This window comes from Syngnathus typhle, linkage group LG5 (assembly GCF_033458585.1).
Source record: "Syngnathus typhle isolate RoL2023-S1 ecotype Sweden linkage group LG5, RoL_Styp_1.0, whole genome shotgun sequence".
Classification (NCBI taxonomy): domain Eukaryota; kingdom Metazoa; phylum Chordata; class Actinopteri; order Syngnathiformes; family Syngnathidae; genus Syngnathus; species Syngnathus typhle.
Window position 1 is genome coordinate 12,519,576 of NC_083742.1, and position 23,063 is coordinate 12,542,638.

Genomic DNA, 23,063 nt, shown 5'->3' on the forward strand with positions numbered 1-23,063 from the left:
ATACCTCTCCCTACAGTGTTCATTTTATTGAAGGAAAAAGAGGATTAAAACCTTTACCTCATTTTTTATGAACCATTGCGCATCTGCTGGCCATTATGGTGGTACTATGGAATTTATTTTCTTCTAATTGCTTTCAACTTTTCAAACGGATTTTCCCCTTTATTCTGGTTGAAAATGTATTTTCCCGGCCAGCAGATAGCGTGCTTGAGTCTGTTGTCAAAGTTGTGTCGCACTGAATGGCTCGCTGTGTGACAGCCAGGGCACAAGCGCACGCACACACGCACGGCGGTCATCCTGCCTGCTCTTATCGCAGGAGTAGTTTGTGCCCAGTAGTAGTTGAGTCAGACGCTTCGCGTTGGACATACGCCGCATTTGAGTTTATTCATATTTTTGCGGACTTGACTGCAGCAAAACGTCGCTGCACCGCCGAGCAAAAAAGAAAACATTTTTTTCCCCCGACTCGTCTGCTCCGGAAAGAGGTCGACTAGCAGGTAAGCTTAGCTTGTATTCCTAATAAACCAAGCAAATATCTTGATCAGAGTTGACAAACAGGACACGCATGTCTTTATGTTACATGTCTCATTTCTTGTTCGTGTCTTTGGTAAATATCGCGACAGGTGAGCAAAAGAGGAGCAGGTGAATATATTCTTTATACGGCATCAACTCAAAAACGCATTCATATTGTTCATGAAACAAACCTCATTTTATTTACCTTTTCCTTTTCCAATTGTACCAACACTGTCAATTCCATCAAGGTACATATATAGAAAAGTGTTCTCTCCAAAATAGTGATTGACACTCATCATGGAATGTTAATATTGTCTGTGCACTGGGTCAGCACCAAAATATTAAAACCACCCCGCACTACAATGATTTGCAGTTTTATACCAACAACAATTTAGAAGTCACACAAACATATCTGCTCTTCACAATTCCAGTTCCAACTGTGCGCGTTATCATTAGAGTTTGCAAGTGTATCTAATAAAGGGGCGGCTGAGTGCATTATCTCTTATTGCGATGTGCGCGTACTGCACAGTTATTGTTCTGCCTATGTACAGTAATTGTAATGAACAGTCAGTAAAAGGAACAATAGAGTCTTTTGAATTGCATTCGCCACCAAATGAAATGTCTTAGTTCACTTAATAGGATACTCTGCCAGCTCACGAGTATTTGTTGTTCACTCTCATTTGATTTCCATGGAATGGATGAAGAGGTTAGCCATGTGATTTGTGAGAAACTGCAAGTACAGTATGTCCACCCTGATAGGAAATACATAGTGATGATTGGGCAATTGTTTTCGTCATAGAGGAAGTCATGCAGCAGTTTCTAACACCATTGAAATGCAGTATCGCCATTGTTTTGAGCCTTTACTGTACTAAATAACAAAAATAATTATTTATATGGTCTAGTGCTTTTCAAGGGATCACATAAGAGCCCCTTGTGTGTTCTTATCTTCTGACAAGTGGATTATTTGGTACTGCGACACCACCAATGGGTTGTAACCTTTTTTTCCTCAGGAAGAAAGAAAAGACAAATATTGATTCAACTTTTTTTTTTTTAGTAAGTCATCTAACAATTTGAATCTTTTGCACTGTTTTAAAAGACGTTGTTTAATATCTCCATAAAAAATATAATGTATGTATGTTTATCCTTGGTATGAAAGCTTCCCTCCTCCAAAAAAGAAGTTTGATTTTATTTCTTTGCTGTATTGTTTTTCAATGCTGATTTATTAAAACAGAAAAACCTGAAAGATGAGCAGTCATCCAAATTAGAGGTTATAGGTCTGTGGTTTCCTTTAGGAAGTTCATGTGTTCATCCTGAATTTGCCTGGGAGACAGCAGAGTTATTCCGCATTGGCTGAAACTATTTGAAAAGGAAATTGCTCATGCAAATGCTCTGCTGTGTCTTTAGGGGTAACATCGGCCCTCCTGCGCCCAGTTTGTTACTCGTGAAACGCAAATGCAGTCCTAGTGAGCGGCATCTGTGCCTTATGTAATCTTCCCAACAGCAAGATGTGCCACCACAATACAAGGCTGATTTTTTTGTTAGTATTAATCAAATTATCTGATTAAATTGTGTCTCAGACATATCAAAAGACATTCCCTTTCAGTTGCTTTGAAGTAGTTATAAGGAATAAATGTCTTTGCTTGCTTATTAGCTGCCCCATATTAGCCAATTATTAGCTGCTCCAGGTCACTGAACAACGTATACAGTAGTAAAGATTCAATTATAGAACTGCATCTGATTTTAGAGTCTTATTTTTTTTTTCACAAGGCAAAAACAATTGCGATGCACTTGCAGCCAAAATGACATCATGAGTAGGCCAAAACCCACATCCAGATGCTCGCTGAGACTCACCGACAGTGTTCCTAATGTTTCTTATTAGGCCACGCCCCCTTGAGAGGCACACCCCTAACCCTAACCTTCATAAACACACAGTTGGGTTTGTTCCAATGTAAAAAAATATATATATTAAAAAAGTTTTTTTCTTTTCATGAGCGTGAATGGAATTTCTATTTAGTTCAATAATAAATACCGTATTGCTCTGTATCATCTTATTGTATGGCAACCCATCGATGACGAGCTGTAAGGATGTGAGTGCAGTCTCGTGATAGTCGGTCAAAGAACGCTCTGTGTGCACAGATTCAACGGTGATTGCAGCATAACAAGCGTATGGCGATCATTTAAGACAGTTGCATAAGTGGACGCTAGTTCCCACTCCTAGCGATTACTCGCAATCCTGATAATGGTGTTACCCTCGTGTGTGTCCCCTCGGCGGGTTTTTGCTTACAACTCCGATAAAAATGCCTCACTGTACTGTGATAGTGACACGTAGGTCACTCCATCGCTTTTATTCACGTTCATGTTTTTACGACAAAAAGAATTTCCCGGTATTGCATTTACTATCAACGCCTAAACCTGCTCACTTTGTTTCTTGTCTTTTCTTTGTTGTGACAACAAATCTTTCCGAGCAGATAAAATGCGATTGGTGCCCGCATACAAATTTGAGCTACAAACAAGGGACTGGGTTAAGAAGTTTTTCTAACGCGATTGGCATTCAAAACAGGACAAACTGGCCTCCACGCAAATTGCGGTATTTGGCTGTTATTAACTGGTGGAGGTGCTGTCAGCAGTTTGTGATTGGTTAATAAATGATGCGTACGCTCTCAAGGTGGTGGCAGGCCCTCGAGCGTCGCTTCTTAATCATTACTCTCCAACTGGTTAATCGTGTACTGCTTTCACAAAGGAAGACCTTAGTCGTCAAACGGAAACTATCCTAACGTTTGTTTTATGGGGACATTGACAAAGCTGACTGACTGTTTCTAAGCTCGTGAATTTTTAACATCTCACCACAAACACAAATAATCAAGGCCCCGGGTGAATCGTGACGAAGACGCTATGTGGTCTACTCACGATAGGTCAAACACGCCATGAGACCTACACAGACCTACTTCCTTTTCACTTCTGCAAGAAGGGCATAGTTTGTTCTCCGTTATCTCCTTTTATTGTGTTCATTCACTCTTGGCAACACCGGCCAAACGTCACATAATAAGATAGGAAAGATCACAAACTTCAGCGGATATTAAAAATGTGAAGTCACCTCCAGTAATAAACTTTCCATCTTGTGACTTTCTGTGATCTTCTGTACAATATAAGCAAATGATTAAAAAATGTACAATGATGACTTTGGTCGATTGTTTTTAACATCACAACACACACTTACAGTTCAGATACATTCATGTAATCATTTGTAGGCGGTATATAGAAAGAACACTGGCAACCCATGACAAAACTAAAATTTTTTCTAAGCTTTCATGCTTTTCCCAATAGCTCGTTCTGTCATGCGGAAAGTGATTTGAGCAGTCAGGCGATTCAAGTGAAGTCTACAGACGTCAACAACAACTCACATTATGTAACTCGTCAAAGTGGCCTGATACACGTGAAGGAGTTTTTCTGCTTCATGGAGCGGTGTTATGGTATGGCATGGACGTGAGAACCGAGGGACTGGCGTGTTGTCAACAAATAAGATGTTGGAGCAGGCTCAATTTGAATGTAAAATTCATCTCATTCATAATGACTTCCCCTTCATGGCCTCGCTGCATGCTCTTCAAAGAGCTCGCAGTCCTGATTGTCGTATAATTGGGCTGCTTATTAGACCACTGGTGGTTTGCTGGCATGGGGAGCAGTTGGCCGCCTAGCAAGTATCCCGATTATTCAGTGGCGGTGTTGTTTGTTGTTGCGGGTTTGTTTTCCTGCTCGTTGTTTTGTTCCTGCTGAGCCCACATGACATGGAAATGATGGGTCCAAAATGTATGAATGGCAAATAAAAGTCAAACTGCCAAGATTGGAATTTGATCAGATTTTCCGGAAATAAAAGTTTCCCGAACGTCATCCTGCATGATGTCATCTTGCAATATGTGCAATATATGCATCTACAAAATGTACTTCCCCAAGTGTTCTCGGAATGTTTATTTGTTTTTATTGGAGTGTCTTGCGTGTGTTGCCACCACATAGATTTTCAGTAATGGCAACAACGAATAGTGTCATTAAAATCATAGAATGTGACCCACATCAAACAAAATCAAAAAGAATTAAGAAATAAAACATGACGTGAAGTGCTTTGCTATGCAACACATGGCCAAAGGCAAGAACGTTACCATGTTACTTAATAAAGCTTCTTTCTTCCTCTTTCATGTCTTTAGTTAGTATATGATGTTGGTATGATGTTTTTCATGTCATGTTAGCAACTGAGACAAAGTTGGAAACGGTATGTCACTGATGTCATTGTACAGAGTTAGTCTTCAATTTTCTTTAGGCGTCACTTGTCCCTTTCGACATCTGTTTTCTGGCCAAATAATCGTCTCTAATTCCCCGCCGCAAGTCGGCAGCTTGGTTGGATTCATGTGACTTTCCTCACATACTTCTTCCTCACTGCTTCTCAAGCAGAATGGAGCCAGAGAGATGAACTCGGAATAGCATAGGCTTCTCCTAGGGTTTGTTGTGTGTTTTTTATGCTTTACAGCAACAGAATGAGTGCAGTCAATGGATCTACTGTGCGCAATTGTGCTTGTTAAAATAGACTTCTTTGTTAGCAGTGTAGACGACACAGCAGAGCTTGTCCACTGCAGTGGCTTTGCTATGAATATGATTTGATATAGCTTATTCCAATTTATCGTTGTGGGAGGTAAGCAGGCAGTTAAACAATACAAATGGAAGAAGCATTCGTTTCTGTCTTACTTTAGCTCACCTATCTGTTTTCGTTATTTGTAAAAGACTAACTCTGTAGAGGTCAGAGGTCAAGTCTTTTGCTATTGCTAAGTAAGCACTTTATTTCTCATTCTGTCATATCACAATGCACTCGGGAGTATTGGTTATAAAAGTGTGCCACACCTTTATACGTTCTGTATTCTATACCTGATGGACTATAACAACAAATTAACTTTGTGTCGCTTTCAAGACAGCGTGACAGCAAATCCTCAATGCAAAAAGGAACAAATAGATGGATGATCAGCATTCAAGAAAGATGTTTGCTTGCAGGAAATTAGTTTCAAGGACAAACATAAAAGTCCCACTCTTATCTCCTGAAATAATTCTTCTTGCACTTCCTTCTGTTTTTAATTTATCTTCCTCATCTCCATAATCTGGTCAATAAATGGCCACAATGACATGGCAAAAATTTAAAGTTGAGCACAAAAGTCTATTAAAAAGTCCTGCTGTGAACTCAAACAAGCAAAATAAATCACGTATCTGCACCTTTAAATGTAAATACATATATATTTAAAAAAAAAAAAAGCTCAGCATGATTCAGTGTTCTGCAAGCAACAACGAGAATAATAACAATTTTGTGAAACAACTATTTGTCCCCAAAACCAATCATTGTTATCCTTAGTAAAGCAACATTTGGTGTTTTATCGCATTACAAGTAGAATGTGTCCAATCTTGTGGCACTGAGAGTTAATCTCTGTGGAAAAACAGCATTTAATCCAAGAGATTTTATATAATTTCAAATTGTTTCGGGATTTATTTCCAACTCGTGCAGTGGGGGCCACACAGCACGTTGTCGCTTTGCTGCGTGAGCCCTCACAGAAGTGACGACTGCATTTTCCACAGAAGAGTAACTAAGCCACTGACACACCAAACACGGACAAGTGTTTACCCAAGGTGACAGGAATACATAGTATTGCTACTCGTAGCGTAAACACCCCTGCTTCCTCAAGAGGTACACTTTGTTTAAATAGGTTGCACTTGCTCAATTTACACATTTAATTTAGCCGTGCAGCTTGTGCTGCTGGAACTAGACTGTTTATTTCTTATTACGCAGTTGGTGATCTTGAATGATGGTTGAACATGGATAGTTGGAGCGATAATGTAAATTAGGTTAATTTCTAAAGAACTTGAGAATCAGGTGATCAGAGCAGTTCCATTAGATTGCCAAGCAAAGGATATTTCCTATAGTTTTTCTTGATTGTATCTACTGCTGTCCAGAGATCTTATTCAGCATCCCGTTTTTTGGATGGTGAAGGTCACATGTGCTTTGTCCAAAGCCACGTTTTGGTTGCCGGTCTACTATTGATTCTGTATTTTGATCCAGTAATCCAAGAGGATCTAGGGACTGAAGAAAAACTGAACCCATTTGTAAAATCTGTGTTCTGTGACAGAACATGTCTTATAGACCTACTGTCAAGATCACTTGTTAGTAATACTAACATTGCTACCAGGAATAGTACGCTATGACATTCACTTTTTGTTCATTGATCCCTGAGAAATAAAGCTAAATAAACTTGGTGAGCAGAAATCATGACGTCATTCTTTCATAACCCAAAAAATCAACATTGAAAACATACAATAACTTCTGTCGCCAAAGTGAAATCAATTCAACTCGGGTGGAGCACGTCCTGGCATGTTTGCTCAAACAAATTCCTTCTTTTTATTGTCAATACCAACGATCAGCTGTCCGGCAAGAATCTATTACGTTGACTTTGAGCCAATTCCAAAACATTGCATTTTTCTCATACCAGAGAGTGCATTTCTGCTCCCATTGCATGTTTTCCTTGGCAAAACTGTTTTGGGGAAAGACTGGTTGTTTGACTTCAATATAGACTGACTGGAAGCAGTGGCGCACTGTCTGTGAGGATATAGCAAACATCTGTTTGATCTGCAGCATACTATGGATTTACTTGGAGTTTCTGTCCAAGGCAGGATGCCTTGAAGAAATGATGAGATGATATGGCCCTCGGTCTGCCCTTTCTTTTGTTGCGGCGCACAACGGCAATCTGTTGTTTACTATAGCTACGGGCCTCTTCGTGGATTGTTCTGGAAAAATCTTTTGGAGCCCCCACCGGTTGGGTGGAGAGGTCAGGTGAGCGGGAGCTATCGGCGCTATAGAACTGCCTTTTCAATCGGGCCAGAGAGCAGAGAGTCAAACAGGCCTTTCAGGCTTACTAACATTCCTCATAGTCATATGCTTGGTTCAAAGGATCATCAGCTTCTCAGCATTGAATAGTGTCCTCATAAAGCAAAGTTTCTTGGGAGCGATCGAGAAAAAACTAATGGATCATTTGAATAGTATATAAAGAGAAGTGCTTTGAGTGTGTTTGTAATCAAGGTGTGCTCGTAGCAACTGACAAGAGCTGCAATCTATTATTTCTGCAATTGTGTTTAACCAAATATGGAAGACTGAAAGTAGTCCTCAACATTTTTAGCAAGAGGGGTCTACCACTGAGCCCTGCCACCCCATGATGTCACCCCCAAGACTGGGAAAGTGCTCCTAACCCTGCCAGCAGCTTTCCAGCATTTATATGCAGGTGGTGAGCCCACTGCAGACTTGCCTTATCAGACCAAGGCTAAACATTGCTATTGTTTTTTTTAACACCTCACCTTATGCCTCTGCAACTGCAGTCCTCATCCGCTCAGATAACACCGATGAGCATTTATCCAGCGCTTTGTCTGCGATTGTTCCAAAATCATATTCGAAGCTTCATTACGTGCATGCCAAAATTGTCGCCACTATCAACCCTAACCGTGAGGGCCTAATCAGAAACTTCAAAAAGGTTATTGTTCTTATCTGTGTTGCATTTTCCACATGAAGAGCAACGGTGAATCGACAAGCGGGGGAACTGATTGTGAAACAGAGTCACTTCTGAACCTCACACATTCATGTAAAATTGCCCAACCACAAATGGCAAAAACACACATCAGTCATAAGAATCCTGTCCAGTCTTAGTTGGCGTGGGAAATAAGTCCAATTGAGCTTTACATTTTCAGCTCGTAAAATGTATGGAAAACATGACGAAACCCATGTGTGCTTGTGCTGTGCAGCTCAATAAGGTTTTTGTTGTACTGTAGACATTCGCTGCTACTTATGAACTGTTAATTAATGGAAACATTTCTCTCCACCCTCACGTTACCATTTAAAGGGTCTATGAGCACAGTTGTCTTCTGTTTTCTATTCTGCGTAACAGTTTGTGAATTTCTGCTCTTATTCAGGTTCCTGACATACTACATCTCAACAGTGGATAATCATTCAAGCCGGCAATCGAGATGTTTCCTTAATGTCTGTTTAATGGAGGCGTTTCTTTAAGCAAGGTAAACTACAGATGAAACGTTATGAACATTTCACACCAAAATGCATTATTTAAATAAAAGTGAACATGTTGGCTTAAAAAGGACAAAGATGTGATTTATTCAAAGGTGGTGGGACTTTATTGGGGACATGTGATTTGGTCTGAAATTGCTCAAGTTATTTAGAGGCACAATAAAGGGAGGTGGGCTTCTGGATATTGTCTACCATGTGATTAAGATGTTGCCACGGCAACCTTGTCTTGCGTCAATCAGAGCTTCCCATGACTTTCTTCCGGTTCCAGCAGCTCGTCCAAATACAGTCTCATATATCAACAATTGATTGTGACATATAATACAGTAGTCTAATAATTGGATTTATGATGAGTGACCTTTTCTTTCAGATGTCAACCACTACGGAAAATGGGATTGGGGGGGCTTGGAGTTCTAACAGAGAGAAAACATACAAAAAGGTAATAAATGTTGTCTTCTCACGCATGTGTTTTTTTTACAACACACGTGAACTTGTAGCTCTGATATTTATTTTGGCTAAACAAGTCCAAGAGAACTTCCCCCTATGATCCCGTGTTTCACATCACTTTGTACAAATGCATTTACAACACGTAATGTCTCGAACTTTGGACCGCTCTCATGCCAGAGATCAGCTGGTCATACTTTTGACATCACTGCCTACGTCAACCATTTTTTAATTTTTTTTTATTTCAAGATGCCACTGTTGCAAGGTTTCTCACAGTGGCTACCACTGTTCACATTGCACAGACTGTAAAAAGCGGTCAAAGGTCATCTTGTTGCTACCCAGGCAACAAGATTTTATTTGTTTATGTAACATTCTCTTGAGCAGTTGTTGATATTCTGTGCCAAATTATTTGCTATATGTCTTTGTACAAGGCCATTTTGATGCCCGATTCAAGTCTGTTAATAATAATAATAATAATAATAATAACAATAACAATAACAATAACAATAACAATAACAATAACAATAGTAATAGTAATAGTAATAATAACGATGAAAATAATAATAATGCAATTTAACCAGTATATGCCAGGGTGAAAATGACACCATCATAATATTTTCACATTACCAATTACAGAAATAATAATCATTTTCAGTTAATTTGTCGATTCATTCATTGTGTCAATTGTGCAGAAGTGATTGTTGGAGTTGTGTCTTGAGGTAAAATGGAGCGCAGCGCTAGTTTCTAATTTCTAACGAAGAACAACATGATGTCAGCAATGGGAAGTTGAGATACTATTGCCAAATTTTATTTTTTAATGATCCATAATTCATATACTGTAAAGATGTGAAACAGGTTTTGTTTCTTTCGAGGCTTAACTTCCCCCAAATGATGTTTGAATTTCTCTTTGTGCATCACCGCTTCCATCCACCGTGCATGACTTACTATCCATAGTTACTTTATTTTCTGTTTGAACTTTGCGACAGCATCGTTTATCAGTTCGATCAATTTTTGAGGGAAGTACAATTTGTAGTTCTGCGTGCAACGGGGACACCGGCGACAGAGTGCAATAACAACACGCTTGTTTTCTCTCGCAAGACGACGTCATCGGCCTTAAAGGGAGCCATTCAGCTGGGCATCGGCTACACGGTTGGAAACCTCACCTCAAAACCTGACAGAGATGTGCTTATGCAAGACTTCTATGTGGTGGAGAGTGTCTTTCTGCCCAGGTCGGTGCTTGTTTCTCATTAACACATCATGCAGACACTAAAATGTCCTTCCTCGATTTGTGCAATTTTATCAAACGCCTTTTCTATTTTTTCATGAAAAGATTCATACGTAACAGCAAGAAGATTGTATGAACCCAAGGTTAAAAAGTCTGTGAATCACACAGCAACATTAAAATGAATTATGTGTCGGTGCCTACGCTTTGGGTGCAACGCCAAAGAATAGAAGGGGGGAAACTGGTATTCTCCGCCTGGTTCTTTTTTTTTTTCCTCAACCAATTCTAAAATGACTAATAATTATGTTCAGTAATAGCTGAAGTGACACACAAATGTAAGTAATGCCAAAATGTTCTCGTATGTATATTATCCTGCCAATTGACAAGATACTGCATTTTAGTTGAAAAAAATGTTATTTTTTTACCCATTTCCATGAAACCACAGTACTTTTTTAAGTTACATGCATATAAGTTGGTTGATTGCCGTGAACAATGTATTAATTATAAATAGACGACTGTAATATTTTTTTGTTTCTGAGTTACAACTCGGATGCACACTGGTAAACGCAGTTTACCTGGAAATGTTTACTTTTTTTTTTTTATGGTGCACCAGCATATGCAAACTCCATGCAAACGTCCTGTCACCTGATGTCCTTTTAAATATTGACATTGGTTTCTCGTCTTACTGTCACTAATCCTTGGAGCTCATTTGTTACAAAACACAGACAGTTTGAGGTTTGTTACAAAACATAGATTTGAGGCAAACCTGTAAGCTTTGCAGTGGGAAAGCCAAACACAGCAGCCATAGAGCAAGAAAAAACGCTTTCACTTCAAAACACGAGAGCGTCTCAAGAGAGAGCCGACTGCTTGAGATGCTTTTCTTTCTTTTTTTTACTTTCTTCCAACACTATCTTGAGGTTCTTGCCCCGTCAGTCACACTGAATCACTCACATTGTGTCCTTATCCTCAGTGATCACAACCAGGATACACACGACTCAATAATTAGAGCGAAGCATTTCAAGGTGTGTGTTCCGAAATTGTTTCCATGAGAGGTGTTTGCTGCTTTTTTTTTCTTTTTTGTTCTTGTCATTACACACTGAACAGAGCAGTCACACAACTCTTTGGAGTCAGGTGTAGAATTACACAGCGCTGCTCTATTTGTCCTCTTACAGAATCTAACACCAGGACACAACAGCCAAGGAGTTAATCCAATTGAGCACAACATTTAGCAGCTTTAAAACCACTGTGGAAGACAAATAAATTTCCCCTATCAGCCATTTTAGCCTCGGGGCACCACAATAGTACCAAAATGGAAAGATTTTTCACAAGACTTGACACACTTATCGGATGCGTTTCCTTGACATTCAGCTTAGGTTAGTTACCAAACAGGACCGGGCGACATTTCTGAGAAAGGTTAGCTCTAGTATTACATTTGAGACAATACAAGAATAGGTTATCATGTTTTTGTTTGGTGTTTTGTCATCCCTGCAGAGACAGACACAAGGCTCATATATATTGAGCTGATACACTTGATGGTGTAATTGGAGAACACGCTCTCATTATGAATGAATCCTGTTTCCTCATAATTGACATAACTTCCGCTCATTTACTTTTGATCAAAAGGCAAACCGTGCCAACATGTTGCAGTCAAAAATTCTTTGAATGCTTTTCGGTGTCTTTTTATGTATCTTGACTCATGCAAATTAACAGTGAATACTGTGTTGTTGGTTTTTTTCTTCTCTTCGGGGTCTCGACTGTTTCTCTGCATTCCAGTGAAGGAAGCAACTTGACCCCAGCGCATCATTATCCTGACTTTCGCTTCAAGACTTATGCACCACTGGCCTTCCGCTACTTTAGGGACCTGTTCGGCATCAAACCCGACGACTACCTGGTAAGGCTTTGCTGGATGAACTGAAACGGTTAGCTTGTTACATTGTCACTCAGCAAATTTCATACTTGAGCTTAAAAGACATTTTTAAACACTTTGTGTCCATAGTAGCAAATATTCCAAGAGATTCACCAGTTTTTCTGGATTCTACCTGTTACATGTCACACAACCTCTCTCAACTTGTGTTTATTTTACAATTATTTTGTTTGAGTACGGCAGATGTGTTTTTGTGTAAATAAAAGACTGCGTAAGGGAAAAAGAGATGACGCCAATGCATCGTAGGGAGCAAAGCTGCTCATGATTGACATTCATGAGGAGCTCAAAGATCCAATTTGGCAGAATGCGCAGAATATTTATTTTCAACAGTTTCAAATATTTTTTCACGTTTGGCAAATAATGGACTTTGTTGATGTTTTTCCCATTTTAGTACTCATTAGTCAATGAGCCTCTAATCGAGCTGACCAACCCCGGAGCCAGTGGATCTCTCTTCTACTTAACCAGTGATGATGAGTTCATCATTAAAACAGTCCAGCACAAAGAGGCAAAATTCCTCCAGAGGTTACTTCCTGGTTACTATATGGTAGGTCACATCAAAGTACTTCTACAGTACCTTCTGTACAAAATAAAAATCATCAAATGTAGATAGATGTACTTATTCGAGTTGTGCTCAAGGCATTGCTTAAAATACTTTTTGTTTTCTGTCACCTCACAGAACCTGAACCAGAACCCACGCACCTTACTCCCCAAATTTTACGGACTGTACTGTATCCAGTCGGGAGGCATCAACATCCGCCTAGTGGTCATGAACAACGTGCTGCCTCGCTCCGTTAAAATGCACTACAAGTACGATCTGAAAGGATCGACGTACAAAAGACGAGCGTCCAGGAAGGAGAGAGAGAAAGCCAGCCCGACCTTCAAAGACCTGGACTTCCAGGACTTGCACGAAGGCCTTTACTTTGACGCGGAGACCTACGCCAATCTGATGAAGACTCTGCAAAGAGACTGCCGGGTGAGTGGGAATCCTTTTTACATGCCAACGCTTTTCCCCAGTGAAAAGAATGCTGACATTGACATCAGGTGATTTTTAATCAGCACCATGATCAGAATTCCTTCACGAGGCAAGTCATTTGCTGGAATAATGCCATTCCTTTATCCCTCAAAATCTCACAACACCCTCAGCCTGTAGCAAGGTTAAATTAAACATGGTAGCAATAATTCAAATATAGCCATATACACAAGTGATAGTGACACAACAAATAGTATATTGTACGTTTTTTTTAAAACAAGATTGGAGATGGTACAAATGTAGTATTACGAGAACTCCATGTGCTTGGGAAATAACTGTGTGTTCTTTCTAAGCTACGGGTCACCCCTTGGCCCTCTGCCCTTGTCTCTTGTGTTTCACTAAATGACATCTGGGCAAACACGGAATGAGATTAAGACATGATCCTGCTAGCGTGAGATACTTGGAGCTCACTTTCAAGCCGTGCCTTTGTGCAGTGGCAAAGACTCTTAGCAGTAGTAATAATAACGATTATAATAATGATTTGCTGACAAGGTTTTAGAGCTTCATTTTTTTTCTTAAAGCAGGTCTGCTATTCTATGAAATAATATCTACTACTTTATTTCTATCACTATGGAAGAATTATAAAATGGATTATTGCACCGATTAATCAGATACAATTTTATTTGTATTAAAGTGTATTGAAAAACATTTTTTCCGAGATCACTATCAACCAATAATTTTTGTTTATTTTGTATTATTTATTGACTAAGCAATATCACACGAGGATTGATGGTCATTGTTTTTCAAAGTAAAACCAGATATTTGTAACTGTCCTGTTTTGATTAAACACAAAAGATAAACCAGTCTTCTTCCATGAAGCGCTTATAAAATATTATTACTTTTGAGAGCCTGAAATCAGAAGAGTTGGACATTCTTTAGTTCAAAGAAATTCAACATAAATGATTACTTGTTTATTAAATACGAGGGCATTAATTAGACGAACAAAAATGACGCGGTCACACTGTCAATATTAACAGTTAATGGGCAGAGGGATGCTGCAGGCATGTTGACTTGAAATCTTACGTAACAGATAACCTCGATCATGTTTGGAAAAGTGTGCAAATAAGGTGTGCATTTCTCATTGCCTTCCCACTTTTAAAGTCAAATGAACAAAAATTCTGGAGATGATCGTGAGAGATCTTCTAAGCTTATGAGGCTTCTTAGAAATCATTAGCTATCATGCTGACTTTGTCCACATTCTTTATTTTCCTTTCACTGTTTTCAAGACTGGATGGCATCCTCCCTTTTTGCTCAGTCAGTGTTTTCTTAAAGTTCAACCTGACACGAAACTTCCCTCACACACACACACGCACGCACACACACGCATTAATAATTAGCTGTTTTTGCCCGTGTAATGGTAAATGTGCTTTACTGATAAGCATATTTGTTTTTATTATTACCCATGAATTTTTTAATTTACTGTTTTAAAAAAAATAACAGCATCTTTCTTACGTCAAAAGACCCATAAACAGAAGCAAAAATATTTGAGGCATATATAGAACACTACGAATAATTTGGATTTATTTTGTTTTATTTCTGCGTGGGCCAGTACCATGCAGCTAAGTTGCGAAGCAGTGGACAGGGACCTCTGCATATCCATTGCCGTGGTGTCTACAATACGCGAGGCCAGCCAGCAGCTCTTAGAGGCTAACTACATTTTGTTATTTTCACCTCTTCCTGTTCCCGCCTCCTGAGCGGGAAGCAAAATGCCCTCTAAGCAGAATGCGTGTGTTCATTTCCATGAGTAAGCAGCTCAGGCCGTCAGCCCTGGAGAGGCTGCTCGACCAAAACACAGAGGGGAGGTCAGCGGCCGCCTAGCAACAGGGGGTGAGGGGAGTGCAAGGAACGAGAAGGGAGGGCAGACTCTATTGTCCATGAAAGTGAATATTACTGATAGCCATTTGTGCAGAAATAGGATAAATAGGCAATTAACATTTTGCTCCTAAAAATGCTTTCTTATCTCTCCTTTGGAAGAATGGATCCCTTAATAATATCTTATAATATCTTCAATGATTGTATGTGTATCGTATGTGACGGGATCATGTTACAGTTTCTTCGCACAGAGAGAGTAATAATATCTGATCCAAGAAAGAAAAGGGCAGTTTCATTTATTATTTGAAAACACCCAGTCATGGATATTAAATTCCGTGCTTCCGCGAACAAGAGGCTCATCCAAATCTGATGAATAATGAATACTTTTCAGACACTTTCCTGCAACGGCACACCGTGTTAGCACATTCTCATTTTTGTGGCTTTAGACAGCAAAATTTGCTCCAGAGATTTTAGGAATGTGAGCAATGTTTTCATGGCCATGCGAAGCAGGCCACACCAAGCAGCACAGCTCCTTATTGTTACCATTAGCCATCCTCCTTCAGCTGTTAAAAACTCCTTAATAGTTCACTTTTTATTTGAGATAAATTGAGGGGAATGATCCAAAGCTAAATGACAGATTTACATGCTAAACACTCACTGGCATCGATTAAGCCAAGACATATTTTTTAAAGAATAAAAACTACTTGTTAAACTAATTAATAGAAAGGAGATAATTCTCCGTGGCACACATGATGAGCTGTCAGAATGTGCCAAGGGACCCTGGTTAAGGATCACTGACTGAAATCAGTTTTATTTCCCAGAATCAAAAATTGCTTTTTTTCCCCTCCCTTGCATATAAACATCATTTATTAAAAATCTTGGCAAAAATAACTAGACAAGCTCAGTCGTTTTCTTTCTGCCATTCCATCTTGATTGTGGGCCTGGGAAAGCCAAGTCCGGGGCAACTCGATGCCCTTTTGTAGGCAGACGAGTGTGTACAGTGTGTGTGTATATTGCGGTGTGTGTGTGTTTCAAGCAGGGCTGCAGTTTGAATAGACCGGGGGCGAAGGGATGCAAATCCTTGATATGGAAAAGTTCAAAGCTGAGACAAAAGCCCTAGTGTTTGTTTTTAACCCATTTGCCCTATATTTGGTTTGCAGTGTGTGACCAAAGTAAAGTTTGCATCTGCATACGTGTTGTTTGCTCATGAAATTAAATTGACATTTCCCCCTGCATAAACTTCCTTATTTACACTTATAAGAAAAAGGTTGCACACAAGGAACCCCCTCCATAACAACCTTTATTTTACTACTTCAATGATTATTAACCCTTATAAATACCTTAAAGTGGGTCAAGCGACTGACTGCGACGACGAGGACATACTTGGTCACTCTTATCGCAGTTTGCTGATCTAACTCCCACCTCTCACCTCACTCACGGTTTGGCTCAATGCGTGCTCTATTTTAGCTCCTCAAAGCCAAGCCAGCAGGAGACGAGATGTCGGGAGACTTTGGGAACTGGGTGAAAGGCTCCTCACACGGGTCAATGTGTACCACTTTGTGGAGAAAAAAAAATTGTTTATTTGGCTTGAATCCGGTTTTGAGCAGAAATTTCCTCCTGTCGCTTTGAGGTGGGTGATGCTGATTTGGTCAGCAACATTGAGTTTCTACCATGCAACTTTTTGTCATTTCAGGTGCTGGAGAGTTTTAAGATCATGGACTACAGCCTGCTACTGGGTGTCCACATCCTGGACCAGAACCAGAGAGAAGGGCTTGAGCAAGGCCAGGCGGGGGGCGACCGATCCAGGCCTGTGGGCCAAAGGGTTCTCTACTCCACCGCCTTGGAGTCCATCCAAGGAGACGGCAAGGCGGCCGAAGTCCTTACCACAGATGACACGTGAGTGGGGCTCAGATGGGGAACACGGACATACTGGTTATGTCTTCATCTCCAGTTATGCAACAGTAGTCCACCCTTTCAGGATTTAGGATTTATTTGCTATCGTCACCCTTATATGTCTTTGTTTGATCAATGCAAAAAAAGTGCTGTCTAACACTGTTCTATGTCAACAGCATGGGTGGCATCCCCGCCAAAACACACAAAGAAGACAAGCTGCTCATCTTCCTTGGCATCATAGACATTCTGCAATCATATAGGTACAGTGCTTATGGAACATATTGCGCTGCATGAAAATCCAGAATCAGGTCGTAAGCATCACTGACAAGTCACAACAGCTGTAGAATCTACTGAGATCCATGAAAGAGCCATGTTTTAATTTCTGTGTTTATGACCTCCTCGGTGGAAATAATTATGCTCACTTTTGATTGACGCTACCAAGAGTATGTTTATTTTCGTGGTTTCTAGTTTATAGACTGATCCAGCTAACTTCTTAGCCATTAAAATACCACAATAATAAACACAGTGTTAAATTAAGACGTTTCTGACAAGTCATTTTAAAACTGAGCTCCTGTGGTGGCGCTCATTACATTTTTAAATCTGTGCCCTCTGAACATTTCATTTTATTATAACCCGGAGCCACCAAACTCTTTTTAAATCTTTTGCTACCCCCTCAACACACACTGTTTTGTGTTATATTTTGGATGGAGGAAGGTGATGCAATCATGGAGAGTGAGACCTTCAGCTCATAGGATGTCTGTGGATATAAAAATGTCACTTGTAGTGTTGCTGGCTGGTTGGGGTGAGCTAAGGTGAGGTCCAGCGGGATAAATACTGAAGAGCCAATTTTTTGAGACAGCCCCTTAAATGTGAATTACATCATCCCAAACAGGGGTGTACTGTAGCAAAAATAATAAACGATTGTAAGTGGTGCCAAAGGGGCAACCATCTACGGTTTGATGACGCATTAAAGAAAATAGATTTTTTTTTATATTTCTAACAAGCTCTTTTGTGCTTTCTCTCTGTAGATTCATAAAGAAGTTGGAACACTCATGGAAAGCTCTGGTGTATGATGGCGTAAGTCTACAGAGCCTCTTTCTTCTTTGTGCGCACACACACACACATATAAATATATATGTATATACACACATTTACATGATACGTATTTTGTCCTCAGGATTCCGTGTCAGTGCACCGGCCCGGTTTCTATGCCAGCCGCTTTCTCAAGTTCATGAGCACTCGGGTCTTCAGGAAGACTCAGCGTAAGTTTGCCTTTCTTGACACAAAATAGGGAAGATGCATTTTCTTTTTTAATTTCATCATATGATTGAGGGGTGTGCCGGAAGACCATTGTGAAATTAAATTAAATTTTTCCTAATCGTTTGCCTGGAAGTACTCATAAAAATGTGAGGCACATGGCCATCTGTGACTGTGAGTCTTTATATTGGCATTTTATTACAGTAATAATCTTGTGTTTTATCAAATTAGTAGACAAATATTCAACTGTGAGAAAGATATTCATCATAGTGTCACATGTTTGTTATCGTCGTTGCGGTTTGGAGTTTCTGTGAACATGAGAGATGTTTTAGTATTTTAGTTATCTCATTCAACTAAATGAAAATGACAGAGTAGAAAACATTTGAGATTATATACCTTTATATGCAAAAAAAAAAAAGAAATATTTGATTGGTGGTTTATATCTGAAAAGAACACATTGTCGACGCTTTTGCACCACGTCACAAAAAGGTGTTTTCCCACCTTCCTTCAAAAGTACGCCCGTCAATAAAGCAACTGAACACAGGAAGTAAAAATAACGTTTCTAATTTCGACCTCGATGAGAGCTTTTCGAGTTGATCGATTGAGCCACTCTCATGCAATGATCCGACAAGCGTGAGTTTTGCTTTCACACCGTTGTTTTGGAACTTCCCGTCGATATTAAATATAACCACGTTATGCAACCATGCGGGACTCCCTGTGGGACTGAATGCGGCCGAAGCGGTGATGTGAGGATTTGGCAAAGCTATTAGTCTTCAGTCTGACAGCCCCCCCACCTCCACCCTCTTATTTAATTTATTATTTTTTGCTTATGTGCAGAGATTCGATTTTCCCCTTCAAAGAGGACTCGCACATCAATCCATGCTCTGAAGTCGTCCTCTCAGGAGATCCTTTCATCGCAGGTGGATGAGAGGGACGAGGACAAGAGCACGGGGGAGCGGCGGTGGGGGGCTCGCAGTCTGGCGAGTCTGGATGGACAAGGTACGTAAAAACTGCGCCGTGAAAAGGGGAGCAATCTTCCTGATCTGTGCAAAGGTTATCTTGAATGATACTCGTAGAGGAGCCTCCTGTTGGTTGTTTCATCATCGGTGCACCCTCAGGGTGACTTTAATGGACCATGACAAGGATTTGGTGGCCCATCAGCCGTCCGCTTAATTGGCCTGTAAAAACTTTGTGCAGCTTGTAAAAAGAGTGTAAGGAGCTGGATTATGTAACACTAAATCCCGACCAAAGTCATTTGAAGACACTTTTCAAGTGGAGGAATTAGGGAGCATTAAACAAACCCTGCAGCCAAATATAGACAAACTCTGACATTCTAACTTTTGGACGATTTGGAGTCTACGATGACCCTCACATGGTTTCTGTTGGAATGTCAAAGGAAATTCCACATAAGTGCTAAAAGTGAAATGATCATTTAAAATAGATAATAATTTAAGACTTCAGTAAACACAATAATGAAATAATACTTCCTTTTCAAGCCATTTGAATCTGTGAACTCTTGCATTTACTGTCCCCTGTCACGTGACAACCTCCATCTTGTGACTTTTGTGTCCTCAGCTGTGTTTGGTTCATACCTGCATCCTGAGCTGGTCCCCGCTAACCCGTCTTACTTCAAGGACTCCTCCATGGGCACGCTGTCCTCCTCTTCCATCTTGGTCGGGGTGGACAACCAAACAGATGAACGGTGCGGCATCAATATTTTCATTGTTGTCTTTGGGGAGGCAATGTAGTTTTTTCTGCGGTTCCACTGTATAGGTTTGAGTTTTAATATCACCACTCACCACTAGATGGCAGGCATTGCTTAGTTACATTTCTCTTATATTGGCCAATACTACAACCTTCATTCATCTTCAGAACTAATATATATTTTCAGATTTCGAATGACATGATAGTGATAGACATGGGCACGTATATTGTCCATTTTTAAAACGGTTAAGTGTGTGGTCTTAATTGGCTCCCCTGTAGACCTAATAGAAAAATTGTGCCCATTGACCAGTCAGGACACCTTCCATGTTTATTTTCAGACAGGCCAACGGGCTTAGCTTCTTTAGTTATGTATTTGTCTCTCCATCAGTGCATGTGTACCGTATTTGCAAAGTGACTTTACGAGCCCCGGGAGCAAAAACAATGTCGTTATTCCTCTCTGTTGCTTTAATTGTGTCATGGCTGGCTGCTCTGTGTGAGTGCAGTTTAGCACTTAAAAACACAACACGGCCAGGCCCTGGCCGTGGGGACCAGAAGGAGGTCATGTTTATGGGAGCCTGTATGCGTGGGTGTGGGTGTTTTAACAGGCGTGGCCGTACACGCACATGCCACACTCCCACGCTATTTCCGTCCCTACCTTTGCGTTGCACACGTCTAATTGGCATTCGATGAGTCACAGAAGAGGTGACTCAGTGCTTCTAGAATGCATGAGCACTGTATGCTCGTATATGTTTCAGGTCTTCAAGCATCCGTGAAGGTGTCGCTGCTCTTTTAGAGGGTTAGGATTACCTCACTCGGCTTTAGTGTACATCGTGAAATACTTATGCTTGGGTTACATCAGAGGCTACGAACTGCTTTGTGTTAAGTTCACCTCTTTTCTTGCGGAGGCTACAATGTGCCGTCTGTCACGACTCGTCCCCCCCCGGTCAGTCCATCGTGTATAGATTTTGTCATAATTTCTCGGTGTGCTCGCCCCTCCTCTCCTGTGAGCCCATGATCAGTGTGATCACTCTCACCTACCTCTTGTTAGCTGTCGTGTATTTAAGTCCTGTCTGCTCCTCACTCCTGTCGGGTTGTTTGTCGTCGCTCGGTTCTTGTCTCATGTCTCTGTTAGTTCGTTTTTTGTTTGCCAGCTCTGTCAGTCGGTTCCGTTGATATTTGTTAGGGATATATAAGTTATGTTAGTTTGCAGGTTCTGTTGGCTTGTTCCCTTTGTCCTCCCTTCCAACTCCCTTTTCCCTTTGAAAACCCTGGTCCAAGCTGCATTTGGTCGCCCTGCTCCATTCCGATTCATGACACTGTCACCAAAAATTGTTTTTGAAAAGAAATATAAGCTTATTGGAAGGCATTATCATGCAATGAGACAGCAAGGAATACTGATGCAGTATAATTGTGTGTAAGACAAGATATGTATTGATCTAAGTTGGTATTTATGACTTTTGATGAAACACGTGAATGGCGTGTCAAAAGAGCAAACTACAAAACTGGTGTGTTCAGGAAGTCGCCTTACCTCACGCAAAGAAAACAAGGCTTCTGCTGCCCCCTTGTGGATGAAAGTAAAAAAAACAACTTCGTCGAAATATGTAAATCATGAGGCTGTTCTTTCCTATGCAGACAGGTTGACCGAGGTGCGCTGCAGTCTTGTTGATCAGATGTGTTGACACAGCTACAGATTGAACTGCTTGCTATGCACTTCAAGGTATGAAACGTGACCATTTCTTGGGTTTCAGAGAGGACGCTGGGTCCAGCTCCACCTTCACCCTGGAGGACAGCGCCATATGCCTGACCTCTGAGCATAGCACCATGGACGTGGATATGGACCGTGATGACGGATCGGTTCTTGATGTCTATTTGGTACGTTAAAATAATACATCAATACATTAGTTATTTTTTGAGTTATGTGGACTTAACCAATTATCAATTAAATAATGTCAAATTGTTAAAATCACGCCAACTCAACCAATTATTAAATGACACAAATGGTCAATTGTAAAAATACAATTGTAATTTTATTTGATTTATTTACCAAAGTCTCTTGATTTTTAATCAGTCTTATTGTCAAGATTTTCTAATATCACTTTTTATAAGAAATCAACTATCCAATCTACTGTAAGTAAAACAAGGAATACATATAGTATATACAATTAATGTATTAATGGTGTTATTAAATAGTTTTGTATATTATGATAGTCATAATTAGTTTTTTTATTAATGAAACATTTTTTTTTAATGACATTACACAGTTGTCATCATTGTTCTTCATCTTCAGTCTATCATCGGCTCCAATATTGACAAATATTTCATCTCTTGCAGTGATCCGAGAATATTTCGACCTGCCACACGCTACAATCTCAACCTCCATTTTGTTATGCTGCTGCCGCAGTCATGTTGCCACTTTTATCTCCCAACACGAGAGGTTGACCGCAAAGCGACATCACCTGAATGGACGTGTGTGACATCACACCGAGTGATGAAGACACTTTACGCCGTTACGTTTCATGTATCCTACCATGGCCTCCACAGCAATCTGTTCTACAGTATATTTATCTACTATATATTTTATTCAGCTGAATAGAACGCCTCTTTTTCCAGTTCCGCTAGTTTCTGATCTGATGAGAAATGTTTACAGTGGAGCCATGGTGGCAGGAGAGATGCTCAGAAGGTCTGAGGCGAAAGCAGCCCATGAAAGCCAAGGGGTGGAAAATGAGGAAGGCTGCTCCCTCTCCTGAAGAAAAATAATAATGTTTGGACTCCTGTAATAAGAGATGATTTATAAGCAGGGCGGAGTGGCTCACATGAGCGCAAACTTGAAAGCGCAAAATCATGCACTCTCCCTCTGGACGCCCGATTGTGCTCAGTGACCTTGTAGGTCATTTTAATAATTTTGTTTGTATCAATGACGGTCATTTCATACTGAACAATGCATCCTCTTAGAAATCTAACATCACGATGCTGTCCAATAACTCACCCAGATTTATTTCCAACTATAAATGTTGGATCTTGCGTGTTGATGCCATAATTTATTAAATGAATCAACATTTTACCATTTGCTGAGAAGAATAGATCACAAGACAATGCCTATTTATAAAGGAGACCGCTCTGAATAAAATGAAATCAACGATCAGTGTGCAACCTTTTGCTCATTTCCCCTTACAATTACCAAAGT

The 23,063-nt window shown here is 40.2% G+C and overlaps 1 protein-coding gene across 1 annotated transcript; it reads left to right on the forward strand.

The window, feature by feature from the left end:
- The first annotated feature begins 253 nt into the window (after nucleotides 1-253).
- Nucleotides 254-23,021, forward strand: pip5k1bb (phosphatidylinositol-4-phosphate 5-kinase, type I, beta b). The gene is made up of 15 exons (XM_061279366.1): nucleotides 254-491; nucleotides 8,488-8,586; nucleotides 8,964-9,032; nucleotides 10,136-10,266; nucleotides 12,033-12,150; nucleotides 12,575-12,727; nucleotides 12,860-13,156; nucleotides 16,719-16,921; nucleotides 17,095-17,178; nucleotides 17,947-17,995; nucleotides 18,096-18,180; nucleotides 19,013-19,174; nucleotides 19,751-19,877; nucleotides 21,628-21,751; nucleotides 22,211-23,021. Exons 3-15 carry the CDS (start codon nucleotides 8,964-8,966, stop codon nucleotides 22,211-22,213), a joined length of 1,605 nt encoding a protein of 534 aa, XP_061135350.1. The 5' UTR covers nucleotides 254-491; nucleotides 8,488-8,586; the 3' UTR covers nucleotides 22,214-23,021.
- Nucleotides 23,022-23,063: the final 42 nt, after the last annotated feature.

Excerpts from the sequence above, each read along its gene's own strand:
- pip5k1bb (XM_061279366.1), top strand. The coding sequence starts at position 8,964 with ATGTCAACCACTACGGAAAATGGGATTGGGGGGGCTTGGAGTTCTAAC. Across the intron at positions 9,033-10,135 it reads GAGAGAAAACATACAAAAAG|ACGACGTCATCGGCCTTAAA; the intron begins GTAATAAATGTT and ends TTCTCTCGCAAG. Across the intron at positions 10,267-12,032 it reads GAGAGTGTCTTTCTGCCCAG|TGAAGGAAGCAACTTGACCC; the intron begins GTCGGTGCTTGT and ends TCTGCATTCCAG.